This window comes from Anopheles coluzzii, chromosome X (genome assembly GCF_943734685.1).
Source record: "Anopheles coluzzii chromosome X, AcolN3, whole genome shotgun sequence".
Lineage (NCBI taxonomy): Eukaryota > Metazoa > Arthropoda > Insecta > Diptera > Culicidae > Anopheles > Anopheles coluzzii.
In genome coordinates this window covers 8,951,591-8,970,286 of record NC_064669.1, presented here as the reverse complement: position 1 = coordinate 8,970,286, position 18,696 = coordinate 8,951,591, and the positions used below count along the sequence as shown (strand labels likewise).

The window sequence follows — 18,696 nt, the reverse complement described above, 5'->3', positions numbered from 1 at the left end:
CCTTTATTATTATTACCACATTTATTATTTAATTTATTGATTTGCTTGGCTTTATCCGAAAGAATCATTCGTTTTTCCCATTTTTGTTGTATTTGTACATCATCATCAGGAAATTTAATTCGCTCTATCGACGTTGACAGAAATAATCTACTCGGGAGCAAATCGGAAATGAGCATGCCAAATTCCTACCGAATTGAATTTCCTAAAGAAAACTAGCGATAAAATTTTGGCGCTCCTAACGAAAACCGCCATAAAAATCTGGCCACACTGCACGAGCTGCTCGATCGAGCTCGTCGCAGTCTGATGCGGACTCGACTGTGCCTGACGTTTCATGTCACACTGTATACATAACACAGCGCGGTGCAGTTTTCCATCTTCCCCACCGGCCGAGGGAAGAAAGTGAAAGAAAAACAGAAAAAAGGAAATAAGTCACGATCAACCGGACGTTCCCCGTACGCATCCTCCAGGCGGGCACCTCCCACCGCCCATCTCACAGGTAGTTACGAAACACACCACCATGGCCACCTATCTGGCAACCGCACTGAAGCGGCTCGTCCTCACACAGCCCGCCGGCCTGGCAGCGGCGGTGCGGCACCTCCCGGCGGCGGCCAGCCTACACACGGCCGGCGGCCCGCTGGCGAAGAACTGGAACGGTCACAATGCCGGCCCGCAGCGCTGGCTCCAGTACAACAAGGTCATCTATCCGCCCCAGCAGCCGGACGAGCCGGCCCGGCCGGCCTACGTCTGCCACCAGAAGACGAACATCAAGTACAGCCCGAAGAAGATGTGGTACGTCGCGTCGTTCGTGCGCGGCATGACGGTGGACGAGGCCGTCCGGCAGCTGTCCTTCGTCGACAAGAAGGGCGCGAGCTACGTGAAGGAGGCCATACTCGAGGCGGTCGAGCTGGCGGTCAAGCGGCACAACGTCGAGTACCGGACGAACCTGTGGGTGGCGGAATCGTTCTGCGGCAAGGGGCGCGTCTTCAAGGGCATGCGGCGGCACGCGCGCGGCCGGACCGGCGAGGTCGAGTACAAGCACTGCCACTACTTTGTCCGGCTGGAGGAGGGGACGCCGCCCGCCCACTACTACCCGGCCGCACCGAAGACGGGCGAGCAGCAGCTGGCCGAGTGGGAGGAGGCGATGCGTAAGCGCAAGGTGACCGGTTCGCTGTGAGCGACTGGGCCGGCAGTTTGTTAAATAAAGCGATGTAGAAAGGAAACAACACGTGCTCTCGGTGCGTTGCGTAGCATGGGTTTTGGGTGGGTTAGGAAGAGAAAATTGAAAGTGTTTTCAGGGGAACAGAATTCATGCAAATCCATCCTTTTGGGCTAAACACTTTGATTTAGCTTTTGAAATTCTAACCATTCCGGACAGGGATATCTTTAAAGCAATCATATTCCGATAAATATCGTATCTATTTGCATGTTCAATAGTTAAAGCAAATGCCTCAAATGAAGCAACATCAAAACAAGCAACAAACTTAAACCTTTAATTAAACGCCAGCCTTACTGGACATATTAAGGTAAACGCAAAATGGGAAATAATTCGCCCTCGACATTGAGTTGGTTTGAACATATTTCTTTTGCTTGGGTTGGTTTTTGGTACCCTTTGATAAGCGTAGCAAATGGAAAATCAGTTAGCGACAATTCGCATTCAAGTAGCTTAGTTGGGCTCCTGTCTCACTTTTTTCACGTATCTTTAGGAAAATGCACTTTTATAAAGGGCACAACGTGAACTTATTTGTGAAAAAAAAATCCTTAACATTATATTTTTAACATTTTCTTTTGAAACCCCTTATCTCTACGACCGGCATGCCCGGACATCCCATACATTTTTCATGAGAAGTAATACTTTTTAATTGTAAAACCTTCAAAACTTATAGTGTAACTAATATTAAAAATTCTAATTGGGTTTAATGATAGAGGCATTAATCTTATTTGCTTTGTTGAAGCAATGGGAATTTTGAAGTTTAATTTATTATTTTTTAAACACTTTGTTTGATAAATGGAACCGGCTTATTCATTGGTGGCACCAAATTCAATGAATTAGTTATTATGTACTTCATGGATTATTCTGATGGTTTTGATTGCAGAAAAGCAGAAATTATCCCTTTTTTTAACATGTTTTTGTATTATTTATTTATTTATTTTCTACACAAAAAACAACCAAACGTGTTTTGCTTTTGCCTCATATTTGCTCTCTTTTAATCATATTTCATTTACAAGAAATAATACCACCAGAGAAAAGGGTGGCAAAATTAGTATTCTTCATGAAATCCTATAACTATGCAAGTGTACTTACCAAACGTATAATGTTTGATAACATTGACTATGAAACAATATTAAGCAATTGAAAAATGGATGTTTTTTTTAATCGTCGGAATATTGTATGGAAAATGGCACTTTCAATGTATTTTACAAAAAAACAGCAGTAAAAACATCGATTTAAAAGTGGCGAGTGTTGTTTACAAAAATATTAAAAAATAGGAAATGAGTCTCTAAAATTCCCATTTTTTTCACTAAAGTACAGGGTTTCCCACGATTTATTGGTTGGTTCCCACGATTTATTGGTGCGTTCCCACGATTTTTTGGTCATTTCCCATAATTTTTTGGTAGCAACCCACGATTTATTGGTCGGTTCCCAAATATTATTGGTCGGTTCCCAAATATTATTGGTCGTTTCCCAAATATTATTGGTCGGTATTATATTATATTATATTTGGGAACCGACCAATAATATTTGGGAAACGACCAATAATATTTGGGAACCGACCAATAATATTTGGGAACCGACCAATAAATCGTGGGTTGCTACCAAAAAATTATGGGAAATGACCAAAAAATCGTGGGAACGCACCAATAAATCGTGGGAACCAACCAATAAATCGTGGGAAACCCTGTAAATAAGACTAACTGTCGAATCCTTTGTACCAAATTTGAAATTTTAATTTTCAACGCAACAAAAGTTAATGAAGATTTAATGTGAAAAACAATAGCTTCCCGTACAAAATGTGTGGGATATTGGGATATGCCGGTGTAAATTTGATCATTGAGACAGCGGTTAAAGGAAATTTGAATCATTAACCGCTACAGTAATGTTTCGCGCATCGCTTTCTGTATGCTTTGCAATGTTTTTTTTTTAAACAAAAATACACCATTAAAGGTGTTCCCAATGGATCGTCAAAATGTGATTTTACAGAATAATTCTATTCCGACAATCATGCCGATGTGCCGACGTCGATTTGGATATTGCGGTTTGGAAGTTTCCATAGGAATGTGCCGAGTAGGTGAGTTTTAGCCATGAAAACGTATTCTACGTATTTTAAATATTCTAGTTGACTTGCTATGAAAAGGATGAAGTAGTTATATGTGTTAGAATTAATTAAATAAAATTATTTAAACCCCAGTACACCCAAATTTGACAGGCCAACATGAAAGCAATCGATAATCGACAAATCCAATAGAAATTTTCAAAGAGCCTGTTCATAAAGCGTGCCAAGTAGTCCAATTCCCATCATATGAAGTTCACTTCCCATAAGAAAGAGTCCAGGAAGTGTCCCACAACTATGAGAACTCAAGGAAAACCCTGTAATGCAGGCCAGAAACGATGGCTCAACGAACAAACGAACATTAATAAAAATAAATATATCACACAAGACAGACCTCTGGGTAAATATTTCAATATACACGCTATATTGCTACGTAAATGCACAATAATGATAGCTCACTTATTAATAATTAATTCTCTAAAAACTTTCCTCCCTCGCTCTGTCGGTTCTAAACAAAGCTTGCAATTCATTTTAAATAAGAGAATATTAATAATAATAATCGCACACACCGCTTAACACTGTAATAATAACTTAAAGCAGTAAAACCTTGCATGTGATGTGTGTGGGTGTGTACAGATGCGAACTGTACAGAATTTTTTTTTTAAATAATTCCTCCTAAAAATAAAATAAAAAAGAAAATTCTACCTTACATGACTAAGTGTAAACCAAAAAAAAAAAGATATTCCTGTGCTGCAAAAAAAAAAAACACGAGCCCGTTTGTTTCTAAACATTTTCGAACCTAAAACGCTACCTAAACCTAACCTCTATACACTGTGCACGGGCTTACATCGGGGCCAAATTCGACCGCAGCGTGTCGAGCTGGCTGCACAGGTGCTGCACGTGCTTGTCGAGCAAATCCTCGAGCATGTGGCCGGCACCCTCCACCTCCGAGTCGGTGGTCACGTCGGCCGTGCGGGACGGCTCGCCGGCCGGCACTGCCGGCTCTGCCGCCTCGCTCACGACCGTCGCCGGCGTCCCCGCCGCGGCTCGGCTACTGCCCGCCTGCGGCCGTCCCTTGCGGGCAGACGCCCTCGCCCGGGCTTTGGACGCGCGCAGGTGCAGCCGGCGGTGCTGCTCCAGCTTCTGCTTGGTCGCCAGCACCTTGCCACAGTCGGCGACCGGGCAGGCGAGCTCCTCCCGCTTGCGGCTCTCGTGCTTCGAGCGGACGTGCGCGTGCAGGTTGCGCTCGTGCTCGTAAAACCGGGGACAGCCCGGGTACGGGCACTCGTACACCAGCACCTCCACCTGCTGCTGCTGCTGCTGCTCGCCGTCCTCCCCGTCCTTGCCGGCGGCAGCCTCCTGCTGCTTGCGATGGACCCGGCCGTGCAGGTTCAGGTTGCGCTTCGTGCTGAACTGCTTGTCGCACTGGTCGCACCGGTACTGGGTCGGATGCTCGAGCCGCCGGTGCACCACCAGCTCGGACCAGCGCAGGAACTCGCGCGCACAGTCCGGGCAGCGGTGCGCGTTCTGCCGGCACCGGTGGCTCCGCATCGTGCGCGCGTTCACGAACCCCTGGCCGCAGTGCTCGCACCGGTGCGGATACTCGCCGGTGTGGCGCACCTTGTGCAGCTTCAGCTGCAGCTTGCGCCAGAACCGCTCGCCGCACGCGTCGCACGCGTACGGTTTGCCCAGCACGTGCTTCGTCTGGTAGTGGCGCTTCATCGCCTGCCGGCTGGTGAACTTCATCGCACAGTTCGGATGGCTGCAGTCGACCTCGGGCCGGGCGGTACCGGCACTCTCCAGATGGCAGGCCCGCACGTGCCGCAGCAGATGGGACCGGTTCGAGTAGGCTTTGCCGCAGTCCGGCTCCAGGCAGGGGTAGGCGTGCTGCAAGCAAAAACCAAAACGTGTGTGTGTGTGTGTGGTTTGCCGCCTTCCCATTTCCCGTTCCAGTGCCACTTACCACTCCGGTGTGCGTGTAGCGGTGCCGATCGTGCTCGTCGCGTCGCTTGAACGTTTGCTCGCAGTGGTCGCACTTGTAGCGATGGCTGCGGTTGCCGGCACATTGAACCGGCAGCAGCGCGCTCAATGGCGGCTGGGCGCTGCCGTCCAAGATGACGGCACCCTCCATCGCCTGCTCTGATTGCTGGCCGGTTGCTTGGTGCTGATGATCGGTGGTCGAGCAGGGAGCCATTTTCTCATCGCGCAAAGGGACCGCACGGGACTACGCTTTTTGTTTGTTCGTGTTTGCTCACTCAACAACACCGGAACACAACTTAGACAGATGATGCGCTTCGCAATTAATTTCTAAGGCGCACTTTTCTTTGCCGCGAAAACGTGTAGCACTGGAAAATGTATTGCGGAAACTACAAATACATCAACAAACAACACATGCCGCAAAGGGAAAACGCGGGATCGGGTGCGAAAAGGGAACTACGATTCCCAGCGGGCAATGATGACGCTAGGCGCTTATTCACCACCCTGCTATTGACGTTCATCAACAGCTAATTCACCACTTTGGTGAATATAAGTAAACCTGACTAATTTGCAGGAAAAGAAAAAAAAACAGATAATGTACTTTTTTTTCATTTGCAGTCTTTCCCCGAGTTGAGCGACACTCGAGTTACGCGAATTTGAGTTACACGATTTTTTTGTTTTTGACATTTCTTTTTGAATTATCAGTAAATTGTGTAAAATTTTGTGTAATTCATCAATACAAATGATTTAAAAATTAATTGAAAAAATTTTACTCATGTACACAAACAAAACAAATCCTGTTGTTTATTTCATCGATGACGCTTGCTTGAAAATAAAACACAAAGAAAAATAATCCCTGGCACCGTGGCATAAGGAAGCTGCTTAGGCGCTGTTTGAAAGACCCACATAGAACTTTGATGCTGTTTATCTACTGCAAAAGGCGAATTCAAGCAGCGATCTGTAGCGTGCCAAAATGAGCTGCTTAAGCAATTCTGGCTATTTGGGCTACTGCCGAGTGACTCCTAACCCAACGACCACTAAACGGGCTGTAAACGACCCAACCTCTTAATCTAAACGGAATAAATAAAGCTGGTGGCGCCATCTGTTGGTGGGATACACAGTAATACAGTGGAGTTTTCCTCGCTTTGAAAGCTTCCTCCTTCCCTCTGTATTGTTGTTTGGTTTCGCATTGAGGTTATGCATCGCTAGAACTAAAAAGGCGATACGAATGTTTAAAAGCTAAAGTCCAATGTTACGCCATCATTCTTATAAATGTTTGCTTAGAAAGTTCGAAATCATGATTAGAAGAAGCTGCGAAACACATTGCAAGAAAATGACAGCAATATAATGATGACTTATGAAACGCCATCTAGTGAGCAAACCTGGAGCATTCTTTTTTTTCTATGCATATTTTAGGTTCAAGTCGCCTACTACTAACAACCCTAAACAGGTTAAACAAATGGATATCGATTCTTATTATTTAAATAACTCGTGGTGATAATCTCAAACTCAGCTATATGTTTAGTGAAAAAAAGGAGAATAAAAGCATAATGCAAAACAATTACAATTCTCGATAATTAATCGACCTTTTTACTTGTGTTTTTACTACTAACAATAATACTAATCATCCTCTCATTCTAACTCAATAACTTACTCTTTTGACTCTCCCTGACAATACTATGGGAGAAATTTAGTAAAATGTATTTCTTAAGGCCGGGCTACATTGATCGTACTCGCAAGCGTAATTTTGATTTTCACTAGCGCATCTGGCGGCGGCTGACCGAAGCATTTTTCCAAACAATTTGGAGCCGCTTCAGAAAATACGTTATTTTTCCATTTTTTTTACTAAAAATGGAGGAGAAAGGTTTGTAAAACGTAGATACACATGTTTTGCACGCATTGCGTCCATTTTTGCAATGGAAAACGATGGAAAAACTACTTAATTTTGAGATCCGGCATGACCATTCCCTGGATGACCAAAAATAGCTTCCACCAGTCGCCGCCAGATGCGCTAGTGAAAATCAAAATTACGCTTGCGAGTACGATCAATGTAGCCCGGCCTTTACGCTCAAAAATATTCATCAAACTCTATACAGTCTGTTCCCGAGTTACGCGGTTTCTGCGTTCCCGGCGAATCCGCGTAACTCGAATATCCGCGTAAGTCGAATTTCACATTTTTTGAATAAAATACTATTCATTAATCAGAGTTTTTGATTTTATTTAGTACTTTTATACACTTTATCATTTATTTGATATGATTTGTGCGAAAAATTCTAATATTTCTGGCTTTTAAGCGGTTTCAATTTGTTAGCAAAAATGCAATTCATACCGAACTTGAAGCAAATTGTACTGATTTGACATTTGATCTGTCAAATTTAGAAAACCGCGTATCTCCGAATCCGCGTAAGTCGAGAACCGCGTAACTCGGGAACAGACTGTAATAATATTCTTTCGAGAAAACAATAAACTGCTCGTCACACCCAGAAAAAACCATCATTGCGCTGTCGTCGCTAAACATCGAATTGCTAAATTCACCACGTGCGATGTTTTGTTTCTTTTTTGCCGTTAAAATTCCATTGGCAGTGTTTTGCAAATGTAAACAGCTAAAATGAAGAGAAAAAAAAATCCAAACGCTACACAGTGAACGCGGTTTCGCTCTGGTGTATTTCCAAACAAAAGCCGAGTACATGGTGAGAATTGCCCGGACGCGCCTAGCGCTTGGTTTTGCGCCACAGAAACAGGTAGCCGAGCAGGTGGAAGCCGAAGTAGAGCAACACCATCGCCCACAGGTTCGGTGCCAGGTGCGTTTCGCTGAAGCTGTAGTGCTCCAGCACCTCGCCGCCGGTCCGCAGGCAGGGCAGCTTGTCGTCAACGGCGGGGCAGGCTGGGCAAACAAAAGATTTCCGTCAAACATTGCATCCACTGCTGGGGTTTTCGGGCCGCCTGCCCTCGCTACTTACTGATATTGCTGACACCTTCCCACTGGGCGATCGACATCGCCTCGTTCGCGTACATCATCCAGGAGATGTACGGCAGCCAGCGGGTCGCGGCCGGCATCGTGTTCAGGTGGATAAACACGCCGGACGTGATCATGAGGATGTAGTCGAACGGCACCAGGTAGGCCATCGCGAGCGGCAGCGAGTTGAACGCGGCCGAGAAGAAGCAACCGCACGCGGTCGACACGTTCATCACGAGCGTGGCGGCGGCCGCCGTCACCAGGAACGCGTGGAGCGTGGGGCGCAGTGCCGCGAGCCAGTACGCGATCAGCACGAACACGAGCGGCTCCAGCACGAGCCCGGGCAGCATCGCGGCCACGTTCGCGACGTAATACTGGGAGGGGTGGTACAGGCCGTTCTTCGTTTCGCGCATAAAGAGCGGAAAGGTTTCGGGAAAGACGGCCAGCACCGCGTACATCGGCGTGAACGTGTTCTCCGAGATGAGGATGAACAGGAGGCCCTGCGTCGCCTGCACCCCGAGCTGGGTCGGCTCGATCGCACCGGTAAAGCAGAGCCCGGCCATCAGTGCGATCGCCTGTGCGGGAGAGGGAGGGGAGAGAAACCATAAAAGGACGCGTGAATCTTCCCATTGATCCTTCGGCTCACAAACACTTACAATCTTCTGCAGCAGGCGCAGATACTGCACGGTCGGGTCGCGCACCACCGTCAGCAGCGCCCGGTACGTCAGCCAGGCGGTCGTGTGCAGCCAGTGGGGCCGGCCGGCCAGATGCTGCACCTCGTCGGTCACGCGATAGTCGCCGCTCTCCGCCATGTGCACCTCCAGGTTGATGAGGACGTCGCGCTGGCCGGCCGCCTCGCTCACCGCGAACAGATCGCACAGGCGGTGGGCGGCCCGCTGGGACGCCTGCTCGTACCCCGGGGCGGTCGCGAGCGCCCCGATCAGATACTCGGCCGGGTTGTAGCTGGGCGGGCAGGCGTGCCCGTGCCGGGCGAAGAAGGCGAGCGCCTCGTGCGGCCGGCCGGCGTACGCGACCCGGCCCTCCGCCAGCAGCATCACCTGGTCGAACATCGAGAACAGCTGCGAGGACGGCTGGTGGATCGTGCAGATGATGGCGGTGCCGCGGCGGGCCAGCTGCTGCAGCGTCGACACCAGCGCCTGCGCACCGTACGAGTCCAGGCCGGTCGTCGGCTCGTCGCAGAACAGCAGCGTCGGCTTGGTCAGCAGCTCGGTCGCGAACGCGAGCCGCTTCTTCTCGCCCCCGGACAGCATCTTGCCGTCGCCGGCCTCGCCGATGCGGGTGCCGGCGCACCGAGCCAGCCCGACCCGCTCGAGCAGGTCCCGTATCGTCTGGTCGATCGCCCGGTGGCCGACGCGCCGGTCCAGCCGCAGCTTCGCCATGAAGTACATGTGCTCGTGCACGGTCAGCGAGCCGACGAACAGGTCGTCCTGGTGCACGAACCCGCTCAGCCGGTACATGTACGGCCCGACCGGCTGCCCGTTCACCAGGATGTCCCCCTGGACGACGGTTCCGGCTAAGGGGAAGAAAGAGTGATGAGTTGTGCGAGCATGGGGAAGAATTCAGGGGAAACCCCTGAAGGATTATGTTATTTCCAGCCCTTCGGGCGAAGGCGCACGACGGAAGGAAACCTCTTATGTTTACGTATGATGGACAACATTTCCCCTTCATAACTGCCCCACCCCCCCCTGGCTCACACACACAGGTAAGACATTCACCTGCAGCAAAATGGCGCAAACTACTTTGAAGCTATTTGGGACCGTAAGTGGGCGCTGGATCGTTCGCTAAGCTGAAGATGTCTGAGTGGACAGTTTCGTTTGGTTTCCACTAACCGTGCCAACCGCCACAGCTGACGTAGACGCACCGACCGTCACACACTGTAGCAGTGCGGTGAAATACACATGTGTAAACCGGTTAAGAAGCCGACACAGGAAGCCCTGCCAATGCTGGGAGGACCATTTCAATGTAAGTTTTTGGTGTGTTGGGAAGGAGCGACGCGTACGAAGGAGATCGGGGAGGGTTATTAACGGACGGCGAGACATTGTCGAAGGCTTTGCTTTTGAGTGTTTTGGTAAATGATTATTGATCGCAGTTGTTTAGCAGTGGAAGATATTTGCAAAACATTGAGCTCCGGAGTTGCCTTTCGGGAAGTTTGCTGCTGTTAATACATCTGCTGGAAGACTATGTCGACATGACGACATGGAAGCCATTGAAGGGATTTTATGTGGCACATTATGTTGCTTTTTTCTTTTCTCTAATGACTATTTTGAAGATAGAGACCATCTAGGGGAACCTCCAGGCTCGGTGAATAGCTTTTCAGTTGAAACTAATCGGCTGGAACTGTCGAAAAATCTATAGAAGAGACTTTAGGCGGCATAGAATGATTCGTGCTTGGGAACATAGACTCTGTTTTCTCTCCTTCTGGAAAGACCCTTTCGTCGTAGTTACTCCATAAGATCAGGAATTAACTCAAGAACAAAACATCTGAGATAATTTAATCTTTTCCAGGAAATAGGTCGAGCACGGCCATCGCTGTGGAATATCAGACGTTCCGATACTTTTGAACCGTCCTTCCTGCTTGATCGCCGTTACCTAATATCTTCAGGAACCTTAAACTCAGGAACAAAATTTTTAGAATAATTGTACATAAAGCGGTAAAGAATGCTTGTGGGCGAACGTTAAGGAGTAACAGAAACCTTCGGGAGTATCCTTTGAATCAATAGCTCATCTCGGTACTTTGATATCTTCAGAAACCTTAAGCCCAATTGTGTGTTAGCCCAATTAAATTCAATTGTGTGTACTGAAGATGTCTTCTTTTGAGAGAGACATGAGATAATACAGAATGGTTTGTTGATCATTCGCTTGAAACAAAACAGCTGTATTGTCTGATAGAATTTCTATCTTTCTCTATTTAGTGTCTTCAGGAACATCAGGAGCACAAGAGCTGTCACAAGACATCTTCCGGAATAATTTGAGAAGTTCTTAACTAAGACCTACAGTAACAGCGTACGTGTTGATCTGCGTCTAGGACGACTTTACTTCCAATAATTGTTCAATTTCTCCGAGGAAGACATCTTAGGCCGCGGCGCCATGGGGTTTCTCAACGCTCATTTTCTCAAGCACTAATGAGTGTTTTTGAGAAACCTACGTTCTCAACATTTGTCGAATCGACACAAAATTGGTTTGAGAATCTTTGAGAACGTTGACGATGCAGCGATTGGCTAATTGAAATAAGAGCATTTGTGCTATTCGTTTCTCGGTAATCACGTTGGGAAAAGTATTCAATGAACTAGTTTTGAGCGCTTGAGAAAGCCCTGTGGCCCCGCGGCCTTAGGCACTAGCAACTAGACATCTTAGGCGCTCTGTTACGCCATTACCAAGCGCTGGGATTTCTTGGTTGCGGTGCGGACGCGTCTTGTAACTGGATACAAACGTCCATTCCGTCCACTTGCTAAGCCTTAGACGTTACATTAACATTCCGGTGCGGAATTCGATACCCGTAATAGCCCCCCCCTACCCAGTTCAACTGGCCCAGCACTGTGGCAAGAGCCGCTGTAGCTCCCGAACCCCTCCCACACGCAGCACTTACGGGGTGTACGGTAGGCGAGGGCCGACATGAGCGTACTCTTGCCGGCACCGCTCGAGCCCATCAGCGCGATCAGTGTCCCGGGTGTGACCGCACCGCTCACGTTGTTGATGATGCGCTTGATCGTGGGCCGGTGGCAGCCGGGCGGTCCGTCCCCGCCCCCGCAGCCGCCGCCCTTGGCCGGTCCGGCCGTCGCGTACACGCACAGATCGCGCCAGACGAGCGTCGCGCCCTGCTCGGTCGGCGACCACTTGCTGTAGCTGCGCAGGGACGACTGATAGCAGCGGCCGGTGCCGGAGCCAGCGGGCGGCGGCGGCGGCGCCGTCGGCGACGACAGGCAGCTGCCCGGTGGCGGTTCGAGCGGCACCAGCTGCTGCTCGTTGATCGACGAGTGTCGCTTGCGTCCGTTCGCCACCATGTTGAGCAGTTTGATTGCCGATTGCTTGGTCATGGAACTGGCCGGCAGGATGCGGACACGTCGGCGCTAACCTTTGCTACCCGGCGGTTCGGTTTCGGTTTTGGGTTTTGGGTTGGGTTGACTGGTTTGGGGCACTGTTCCGGGACGCCTGCCTACAAAACGCTCCCTTGCATCACTCACTGTGTGCCCTGGGGCACATGCGGGCAGCCCATCAATTTCGTACACTTTGCCAGCTCCCAAACACCCACTCTCGCTCTCTCCTTTTCTCTCTCTCTCTCTCTCTCTCTTACACACACAAACACACACACGGAAACGTTCCTTCCTCGCGATCGTGACGACGACGCACTGCCACGACGCGTGTACTTACTGCTGCACGATCCAACTCGAACTGAGCTGCCCGACAGGTAAGGGTTTCCTTCCTTCCCCCGAAAACATAAAAAGAAGAAACCATCCATCTCTTACTCACACACACATACACAAACGCGGAGCTTTTCGAATTCGGAACTGGCGTTACAAAAAAAAAACCCCTCCGGTGGATAGATGTGTAACCGAACCCTCAAGGGTCCCCGTGCCGTCCCATCAAGCGGTGGCTGGAAATCAATACCGAAGCGAGCGTACCTGGCAGTGCTGCGGTTTCTTTCGCACGAAAACTGCCGCCCCCTTCCCCCCCGCTAGGTGCCATCTCTTGCACCGCTTTGACCCCCTTCCGACCGTGGGGTTGACGGACGGACGGCCAGAGAGGTGTAAGGATTCATTCAGGAACCAGCGCCGGTGTGGAGGCGACGAACGTTCGCGAAGCCGGTTGGGCCCCACGGGTAACACTAGCCGCATCGACACATTTCGTTTGCCGGTCCGGCTCGTAGGATGTGTAGTAATGAGTTCCTTCTCTTCATTCACCCCTCCCCTGCCCTGCTCCTCCATTCCTAGTGAATCCTTACTAGTGCAGCGGTTTGGAGGCAGCTGCAAGGAGGCACACCCGGCGAGAGGGGGTTTGAAGTGTCAATGGGGTAATGATCGGTGGCTCATTGCTCCGACAGTCCCCCCCCACCCAGGGGCTGTATTGGATGTCTTTTGATCTGGTGCGGGTTGTGTGTGTGTGTGTGTGTGTGTTTTTGTGCTTCTTCCGACCGTTGCCGTAACCTCACTTCCGACTGTTGCCGATGGGGGCTTTGCAAATGTATGGCGCCAGATTTTGCCAGATGATGATGTGGTTAGGTTCGGCATGCGGCTCCCTCGTAGTTGAGCTTCTGGGTCAGCAGTAGTTTCTGAGCCCTGTGCGCTCGAGCAATGAAACGGAGGAGAAAGCGAAGGCGGGCTCCATCAGAAGGATGGGAAGTTTGCTTATTCACACAAACATGGAGAATGATTTATTCTACATGTTTTTGTTTTGCTACCCCGGGTAAATGGCTTTTAAATGTGCCTGTATAAACGGCGTCCCAGTAAAACATATTAAAGCGAGAATTTAAATATCAAAACATGATCGTAAAATATGACTGTTTTTTCTTCTTTTGCAACCAAGAATTTTGCGAACAAGAATTTTGCGACCAAGATTTTTGCGACCAAGATTCTTGCGACCAAGATTTTTGCGACCAAGAATTTTGCTGCCGTGGTCGCACAAATCTTGGTCGCAAAATTCTTGGTCGCAAAATTCTTGGTCGCAAAATTCTTGGTCGCAAAATTCTTGGTCGCAAAATTCTTGGTCGTTTAATTCTTGGTCGCAACCCAAGTGCCACAAATCCACTAAACGACCACTAAACGGCTTCTAAACGACTCAAGTTCTCTACCTAAACGGAATATAGAAAGACTTCGTTTAACAGACGGCAAACGACTCATGCATTCTAAAAATAGCAAAAAAGCTGGTGGCGCTCTCTGTTGGTGGGATACCCCAACCAGTTGAGCTTCATCGCTTGGAGGAGAGCTTTCTCATTTCCTCTGTACTGTTGTATGGTTTCGCATTGAAGTAATGCATCGCTAGAACTAGAACGGCGATACAATTGTTTAAATACTAAACTCGAATGGAAACCACCAGCACTGAAGCAAGTGAGATTTGAGTAATGGTCGTTGGTGTTGATACCCACGTATCTGATCACACGACCAATAATTTAGATTTTGCTCAGAAAGTTAGAAGGCTATAAAGGTCATGATAAGATGAAACATGCCGAAACACATTGCAAGTAAAGGATAGCAATATAAAAATCAGTTTTAATACGCCATCTATTGATCAAACCAATGAAGCTGTGGAGCTTTCTTTTTTTTTTCTATGGATATTCAATTTTCCAGTCGTTTAAGCTTAATCTGTGGCGCTTGGGTCATTCACGGCGCACAAACAATATTCGATGAATTTCATTTACAGTATGTTCTCGAGTTACAGGTTTTGTGTGTTCCCGAAAAAAGTCGCGTAAGTCGAATTTCGCGATTTTCGGGCAAATTTCAATTGATTGCTAAATTAAATTTAGTAGTTCTATACACTTTATCATTTATTTTATACGATGCGTGCAGACCATTATGATATTTTTAGTTATTAAGCAGATTACATTTATCAGCAAAAATGCAATTTATACTGCACTGGACAATTCTTGAAGCAAATAAGACTGATTTAACATTTGATCTGTCAAATGGAGCAAACCGCATATCTCCGAATCCGCGTAACTCGGGAACTGGCTGTAGTTTTTTCACATTTTTATTTCAGCATATTTGCTTGAAAATAAGTCGCAAATAATCAACATTCTTGCCCGCCCGGATTACACGAGCCCGCAGCATTCGATGTTTAGGGCTCGATGTCTTCAAATGACGTTTGAAATAGGGGTGAGCACGGTGTCCGTTGTGCTTCCAGGTAAATCACCCCGCTGTGCACCAGCCACGTGACGGCTCTGCGTAGCATCAAACGTTTGCTTTTCTACCTTTCTTTCTACCTGTGGAAAACAAACCGACCGTGCGATGAAATGTTTTTTTTTTTAAATAAAATCAAACGAATCAAACTACAATTGAAGTATGCAAATTTTCAATTATCACGACAATCACGAGAAGAGCTGGATGGGAAGAAAAAAATGCAGAAAAATGGAGAAAAACTTATTCAAAATCACAATTCACCACCCCGGGAGTGTTGGAGCCGTCGCCGCCAAACTGACAGCAGCGCGAGACGGCCGCCACCGCATCATCCGTGGCAGCTAACGGGTGCACCTTCGGGAAAAGGGTCGGCAGCGGGTGCGAGCACGCGCGCGTGTGCGAGCGCTACACACCACGGATAAACGAGATCGCACTTACTTCCCAAGCAAAGCTCGAACCGTCCGGACGTGTATGCGTGTGTGCCGACACTTTCGGGTCTGTGACGACGGTGTGTGTTGTTTCGGTAAAGAAAGCAGAGCGGGCAAAAGGGGTGCGTGTGTGTGCGAGTGAGAGCGAGAGAGAGAAAGAGTGCGGTAGATGAACAGAAGAAGCGCAAAGAAAAAAAAACAGAAAAGTAAAACGGTTAATGTTTTAATTTCGAATAATGGTGTGTTGCTGCTGTTGTTTGCAAGTCGTGCGTGCGTGAGCAAACGGAAGCGAATGTGAGCATTTATCGGCAGTCGTACCTTTGTGTGTGAGCGAGAGAGAGAGAGCGAGAGAATAAAACACTCAAATAAAAATAGTGTATGGAAACGCAGTGTACAGTGTGCCGGGCAGTGTGGTAAGTGTAGTAGGAGGGGTAAGAGAGACACGAACGCTGCCTATATATATTTTTTATTCCATTCGCCGCTGCGCGCGCTCTGTCTCGCTTTATCTTTCTCTTTCTCTCTCTTTCGCTCGTTGCGTGTGCCGGGTCCGAGTACCCCGTCCACCTTATCCATTGCAATTGCTAAAGTTTATTAAACTGCGTGCGTATTGTTGTGTTTCGCTTCGCCAAGCTAAATGTGATAAAACAAAAGCGTGCAGTATGACGTCGAGAAGCGCTCGGAATGGCCAGGGAACGGCCTGGGAGCATAGTTAGCATTAGGCCAGCATAGTTCGCCAATCAACCTTTCCGGTGTGTTGTGACCAAAAAAAAAAAAAAAAAAAAAATCACCTAAAAAAGGAAGAAGAAAAGAGGCAACACGCCCGGGCCGTCAGCTGTCGCGATTTTTTTTTTGTTTCCAGCACTCACCCCATCGATCGGTGCATCGCTATGCAGCTTCCCTAGGCGACCGCTAGACGTAAGCAAACGCACACACTCATGGTTGGGCATTAAAGCAAACAAAAAAGCGAAAAAAAAACCGCGATCGATAACCATTTCACTGCAGACTGTCCCATTCCCCCCCCCCCTCCCCATCACCCACACATTTGCGGGGTGGTTATCAGTGTGACAACACTCCAAAAGGGCCAAAGAGAAAACAGGAAAAAAAGAAGCAGTAGCAGCGATAGAAGAAGACAAAAAAAAAATCCCCGCTCCTCCTCGACACTCCGGTCATAGCGCTGCAGTGGTGATAGAGCGAGAGAGACAGCGAGCGAGAAGCCCCGTGCGTGTCTGCGTCGCATCGCACCGTAACGCGCGCCCCGATCGAGAGCCACCAATACCACCGCAACGCGTCTCATTCCACACTGCCGTCCATTATCTTCGCTACCTTTTGCAGCTTCCCGTGTGCTCCCGTTTCTATTTCCCCCTCTCATCACCACCCACCCCAACCTGTGAAACGATTAAACAAAAACACACACACACACATACCGCTAATGATCATCGCTGATCGCCATAAAGGTGGGTGACATAAATGTGCGTATGCGCTTGATGCGCTAGCTAGTAAAGGAGGAAGAAGAACACACACAAAAGCGCCCAAATGGCATCGGAGGCCGTTTTTTTTTGGCATATTTACCTGTCGCTGGTCGAGAGCTGTCAAAAAAAAAAAAACAGATCGTGGGCTGTCCCGTGATCTTGATGCGTTTTCCAATTTTTTGATAGGACGCGCCTGTGTGCACTCCCTCATCTGTCTCTCTCTCTGTGTATTGTGTCCATGATAGGTAACGAGTGGAAGGACTGACAGGAGAGCGTACAATGATCTCAAGCCGGTCGCTTTGCATTAGATCGCTTTGTTTCGCGTGAAAACGCTTCATTAGAACGTGTACAATGTGTCCAGGTCATAGTTAGGGTCCAGCACCTTTGCTTTGCAGGGGCTGGCTTCCCCCGACTGATATTGCTGGGGTGTGTATTATTTTTTACAACCTTTTGCACTTCACTCGCTTTATGTGCAATATTTGAAATTGTTGATTGCTGGGACACCTTTCACAATTTCAGCCAGAAAGCTGCAATTTCAGCCTATCAGTGGAATGATAAAGGAGATACGACTGTGTTTGTTATCGAAAAAAAAGTTCCAAAGCAAGGTGGTAAGACGAAGAAGTCGCATGTCGAATGTCGGTCAATGCATAGTTTACAGTCGCTGTAAACGCACCTTTTCTTGTCTGCAAGTCAACAAATACCGACCCTTCTTGAAGGAATTATGGTCAATGGGTAGGGTGTTTGAGTAGATTTATGACTGTATTTCATTTCATGTTTCTGCAAAAACACTACAAAACCTAATGGGATTTCATAAATTCTCAAAACATCGTTTACACCTCAAAATTCACTTCCGAAATTGGTAAAGCAATTGGCATGCTTCAAAATTCTATCAATGAAATTAATAACCACTTAACTTAAACTCATTAATTTGGGAACACACTGTTCCCTTCAGACATTACGGTCAACTTAGCGACAACAACTGTATAGCCGAAGTTGAACCGTCGAAACTCGTTAAACGATATAAAGATTCCCGTTTTGGGTAGGTTGGGGAATCTTCTTCTTCTTCTTTGGCTCAACAACCGTTGTCGGTCAAGGCCTGCCTGTACCACTAGTGGGCTTTGGCTTTCAGTGACTAATTGATTTCCCCCCATAGCAGGATAGTCAATCCTACGTATGGCGGCACGGTCTATTTGGGGATCGAACCCATGACGGGCATGTTGTTAAATCGTACGAGTTGACGACTGTACTACGAGACCGGGGAATCTTCACAAGTATTTAATGAAACTTGTTTCAGTGAGAAATTTAAAAAGCAATTAATTAATTTCTGCTAAATGATTACTTTTAACTGTCAAAGTTCAAATCGTCGTACGTGTGTGTATTCCATACCCAAGTTGGCAGTTGCTTTCCGCCGTTTTGTTTTTTTTTGGTTTCCCGTCAATTATGTACAAACAAAGACATACATTGCAAACTCGTTTTGTTTTTTCCTGTTTTTGTGGTATGAAATTTGCATACCTCAGCTTATAAATTCAATCCTGCATGATACAGGTTGCGACGAAACGGCAAATTTGTTTACATGTTTTTTTTTCGGTATTGACATAATTTCACCATTCAAATGTCAAACAAACAATGAAAGTCCCCAACAATGTTTTTGAAAAGCTTTTAGAGCGCTCGATGAACTCTCTCACGTTGAATTTAAGGTCCGTTTGAAGATTATTGTTAATTTTCTGTATCAATCTTCAAAACACGCCC

General features: G+C 47.7%; 4 protein-coding genes across 8 annotated transcripts in view; 2 read left to right on the top strand and 2 right to left on the bottom strand.

Moving 5' to 3' along the window:
• The first annotated feature begins 323 nt into the window (after positions 1-323).
• On the top strand, positions 324-1,223 carry LOC120955332 (39S ribosomal protein L22, mitochondrial). The gene has a single exon (XM_040376152.2). The coding sequence runs from the start codon at positions 518-520 to the stop codon at positions 1,172-1,174; it is 657 nt and encodes a 218-aa protein (XP_040232086.1). The 5' UTR covers positions 324-517; the 3' UTR covers positions 1,175-1,223.
• A 2,441-nt stretch (positions 1,224-3,664) lies between these two features.
• On the bottom strand, positions 3,665-5,831 carry LOC120955326 (zinc finger protein 567-like). Its single transcript, XM_040376138.2, has 2 exons — positions 5,233-5,831; positions 3,665-5,156 (listed from the first exon to the last, which is right to left on the bottom strand). Exons 1-2 carry the CDS (start codon positions 5,461-5,463, stop codon positions 4,113-4,115), a joined length of 1,275 nt encoding a protein of 424 aa, XP_040232072.2. The 5' UTR covers positions 5,464-5,831; the 3' UTR covers positions 3,665-4,112.
• A 176-nt stretch (positions 5,832-6,007) lies between these two features.
• Positions 6,008-13,742, bottom strand: LOC120958325 (protein scarlet). The gene is made up of 4 exons (XM_040381044.2): positions 11,810-13,742; positions 8,859-9,736; positions 8,207-8,777; positions 6,008-8,130 (listed from the first exon to the last, which is right to left on the bottom strand). Exons 1-4 carry the CDS (start codon positions 12,255-12,257, stop codon positions 7,958-7,960), a joined length of 2,070 nt encoding a protein of 689 aa, XP_040236978.2. The 5' UTR covers positions 12,258-13,742; the 3' UTR covers positions 6,008-7,957.
• A 1,582-nt stretch (positions 13,743-15,324) lies between these two features.
• Positions 15,325-18,696, top strand: part of LOC120956520 (uncharacterized) — a 91,913-nt gene continuing 88,541 nt past the window's right edge. For 2 of the 5 annotated variants that reach the window (XM_040378058.2, XM_040378040.2), the window contains exon 1: positions 15,325-15,573. The gene's annotated coding sequence lies outside the window, so the exon portion shown is untranslated. The remainder of the gene's footprint in view (positions 15,574-18,696) is intronic. The other 3 variants (XM_049610517.1, XM_049610513.1, XM_040378050.2) reach the window with 2 other exon arrangements.